This window comes from Lipotes vexillifer, unplaced genomic scaffold, assembly GCF_000442215.2.
Source record: "Lipotes vexillifer unplaced genomic scaffold, Lipotes_vexillifer_v1.1 scaffold164, whole genome shotgun sequence".
NCBI lineage: Eukaryota > Metazoa > Chordata > Mammalia > Artiodactyla > Lipotidae > Lipotes > Lipotes vexillifer.
Window position 1 is genome coordinate 4,770,424 of NW_006789313.1, and position 3,582 is coordinate 4,774,005.

The window sequence follows — 3,582 nt, forward strand, 5'->3', positions numbered from 1 at the left end:
CTTTCCCTGGAGAGTTAAGAGTTTTAACAGATATTTTTCATGCCCTTTGGAGCAAGACTGGGAGACCAGAGCAGGGAGGTGGGGATAGGCTTGGAGAAGGAAATATTAAAAAGTGAGAGAAGGGAGTGCAAAGTTTTCTAAGAGAGATAGTAGTGACTCTGGCTCCACCTGCCACTCCTACCCGCAGTGAGAAGGGCACTGCACTAAGTAAGTGGATTAATTTTTTAAAACTTTATCAATTTACTTTTTATACTTTATTTGGGTTTCCCTAACTGTGTCACCTCTGCTCTACTACTAGTAATTTTTTTTTAATAAATTTATTTTACTTATTTATTTATTGGCTGTGTCAGGTCTTTGTTGCTGCGCGCGGGCTTTGTCGCAGTGTGCCGGCTTCTCATTGCGGTGCCTTCTCTTGTTGTAGAGCATGGGCTCTAGGCGCACGGGCTTCAGTAGTTGTGGCGCACGGGCTTAGTAGTTGTGGCGCGTGGGCTTAGCTGCTCCGTGGCATGTGGGGTCTTCCCGGACCAGGGCTTGAACCCACGTGCCCTGCATTGGCAGGCGGATTCTTAACCACTGCGCCACGAGGGAAGCCCTAAAATTTTTTTTATAAGCTCCTCAATCTCTGAGTATCCCTCGACTCTCCCTCTTTGTTTTGGTCCCTCTCCCAGACCATCCATTCTCTAAGGGATAGGTTAGCCATGTCCATTAAAAGAGAAATGTTAGATGAGAGAAATGGTAATAATGGTTACTGTGTGTGGAGAGTTATCTTTGCACTCCCATGCCCCTGCATGCCCCATTCAGGGCACGTATTCCCACATGACTGTTTTGTGGGTCACAAAGCAGACTTGTATGGGTCCAACCTCAGCCCCTTTCCTTGTTCCTAGCCTCCTTAGGAAGCTAGAATATACCATGAGCTCCCTCTCAGGAGGGAGGAAGCATATAGTTTAGTTAGGGTAATAAGAATACAGATTTTGAGAGTTTTGGAAATTTTGGAAAAGAGGTCTATAATTACGACACTCACTGCATTCATTATTACTCACTTATTCTATTTTTTATTCTTTTATTCTCTTGCAGTATGGCTTTCTCATTCTTTTGAAATTTCTTTAAAAAGAAACTGATGTGTGTTCACATTTGAACATCCTCACCCCCATAGCTCTAATCTCAGGATGTACTTATATCTAAGTTTATGATTAATTTCTGTCTCCCCCACCAGACTTAAACTTTCTGAGAGTGGAGATGATAATGTTTTCTTTTGATTAATTATACCCTCACCTGTTGAGCACAGTGAGTTGCCTCAGAGTAGGTACTCAGTGGATATGTGTTGTATGAAAGCATCTGTCCAAGCATTTCCCTTTCTTTTATGTATACAGTGCCAGGTCATGTTGGTCGACTCGTGTTTGGGATCTTGAATGGCAGAGGCTGTGTGATGATGCAGGGCAGGTTCCACATGTATGAAGGCTACCCGCTCTGGAAGGTAAATCAGGGACACAAACCTGATTGGGTCTGGACGAAGGGGGAGAGAGCTCTCCTATTTTATTACCTAACTACCCAGGCAAAGTAGATTTTTGGTCTCCTTCTTTCTCATCTTTTATGCTGTATCATGTTTATCTGCATGGGTGGATTGGTGACATTTTAAAGAACACTCTCTGATCTTTTATCTTTTGCTTCTAAGGTGACATTCCCAGTGAGGGTTTTCCATCTTCTGGGTGTGGACACTCTAGTGGTCACCAATGCAGCTGGAGGGCTCAACCCCGAGTTTGAGGTTGGAGATATCATGCTGATCCGCGATCACATCAATCTACCTGGTTTCTGCGGTGAGAACCCTCTTAGAGGGCCCAATGATGAAAGGTAGCTATCCTGCTCCTTTTTGTATAGATGGGTAGGCTCTAAGGACTTGTCTGGGAGTTGGGAGAGAGCTTACTCTATTCCATTAATCTGAGATAATCCAACCTGTGCCCTAGGTTTGGAGTTCGTTTCCCTGCCATGTCTGATGCCTATGACCGGGATATGAGGCAGAAGGCTCACAGTACCTGGAAACAAATGGGAGAGCAGAGAGAGTTACAGGAAGGAACCTATGTGATGGTGGCAGGCCCCAGCTTTGAGACTGTGGCAGAGTGTCGTCTGCTGCAGAAGCTGGGGGCAGATGCTGTTGGTGAGGAGGGGAACTTGGCTGGAGGCTTGAAGAGGGAGGGTTCTGGTAAAATAAGATGGAAAAGAGAAAAAGATTGTAGACCTAGATGATAAACTGAAAGAGGGCCTGACTTAAGGGAAGGTTGAATTAAACTGACTTGAAAGGTGGTGGAAGGTTTGCATTGTAGCATCAACTCACCACCCACCACCAAGGGCTCTAACCACTGTAATGCTAATGACCGGTCCATAATTTGATAACTGTTTCTGATTATTTTAACAAATATCATTATAGCCACCTTCTATACCCTTTGGCTGGAAGATAGAATTGCATCATTAGAACTGACTTTAGAATGACCACAAACAGATAGAAATTTCTATTAATAAGAGATGTGCAAGGCCCTCTGAGGCCTGACTCTTAGGCAATACAGAACAGCCTAAGCTTGACACTAATTTAGCTGCTTCTTTGGATGTTTTCTTGATGCTAAATTGTCAACGAGGTGATTAATGGAGGTGAGGAAAAGAGTCGTTTGCGGATCCTGACAGTTGGTTTCCCTCTTTCTCCACATCAGGCATGAGCACAGTACCAGAAGTTATAGTTGCAAAGCACTGTGGACTTCGAGTCTTTGGCTTCTCCCTCATCACTAACAAGGTCATCCTGGATTATGAAAGCCAGGCGAAGGCCAATCACAAGGAAGTACTAGAGGCCGGGAAGCAAGCTGCGCAGAAGCTGGAGCAATTTGTCTCCATTCTTATGGCTAGCATTCCACTGCCTGACAGTGCCAGTTAACCAGCCCTGGAGTGGTCTGGTATCTCCCTTCTGGCATCCAAGGAGCTGCTACCTACTTTGGCCTCTTGCTGGAGTCACGTGCCTCTGCCCTTAGGTAGTGGCAGAAAGGAGTGTCACCTGCCCTGCTTCTCCCACCAGACCTTTCTGATACAGAGTGCTCTTCTGCTCAGCTCTCATCACACAATGATTTCCACCCCTATTCCTCCTCAAGAGCCCAAGCCCTACCACACATCCAGGGATTTGACTTGGGGCTGTCGAACTCAGCCTGGTAGCTACTGCTACCTTTTTGAGATGATCCTCTTACATTCCTGGGGGCTCGGCTCTGCTCCTCAAAGCACTGGGGGCCACACAAGGAACAGCCTCTTCCTTTTGGAGTTTTACACTATCATATTTTGAGAATAAAGAGAAAGATGAAATAATTTCTTTATTTTTGTGTAATTTGGGATAAGGGTGGGGCACAGGCCAAGACTGGCATGAAACCAATCATGAGCCCACATGTCTTGTGGTTTGTCTCTCTGCCTCTCAGACAGCTAAGAATTGAGGTAGATGGTATGTGAATGCAGGAAAGGCAAAGAGGTGAAAGACAGTGTTAGAAGATAAGGAAGGACTGTACATGACGGCCACTTCCCTCAGATCAGTCTTGCCTCTGTCCCTTTGCTTTCTGG

General features: G+C 45.4%; 1 protein-coding gene across 2 annotated transcripts in view; it reads left to right on the plus strand.

Moving 5' to 3' along the window:
• The window catches only part of PNP (purine nucleoside phosphorylase), a 10,997-nt gene extending 7,665 nt beyond the window's left edge, over nt 1–3,332 (plus strand). Inside the window, exons 3-6 of one of the 2 annotated variants that reach the window (XM_007462551.1) lie at nt 1,371–1,474; nt 1,673–1,848; nt 1,962–2,152; nt 2,700–2,917. In XM_007462551.1, coding sequence (XP_007462613.1) covers nt 1,371–1,474; nt 1,673–1,848; nt 1,962–2,152; nt 2,700–2,917 — 689 coding nt within the window. Of the gene's footprint in view, nt 1–1,370; nt 1,475–1,672; nt 1,849–1,961; nt 2,153–2,699 lie in introns of both variants that reach the window. The other variant, XM_007462550.1, reaches the window with a different exon arrangement.
• The last annotated feature ends 250 nt before the right edge of the window (nt 3,333–3,582 follow it).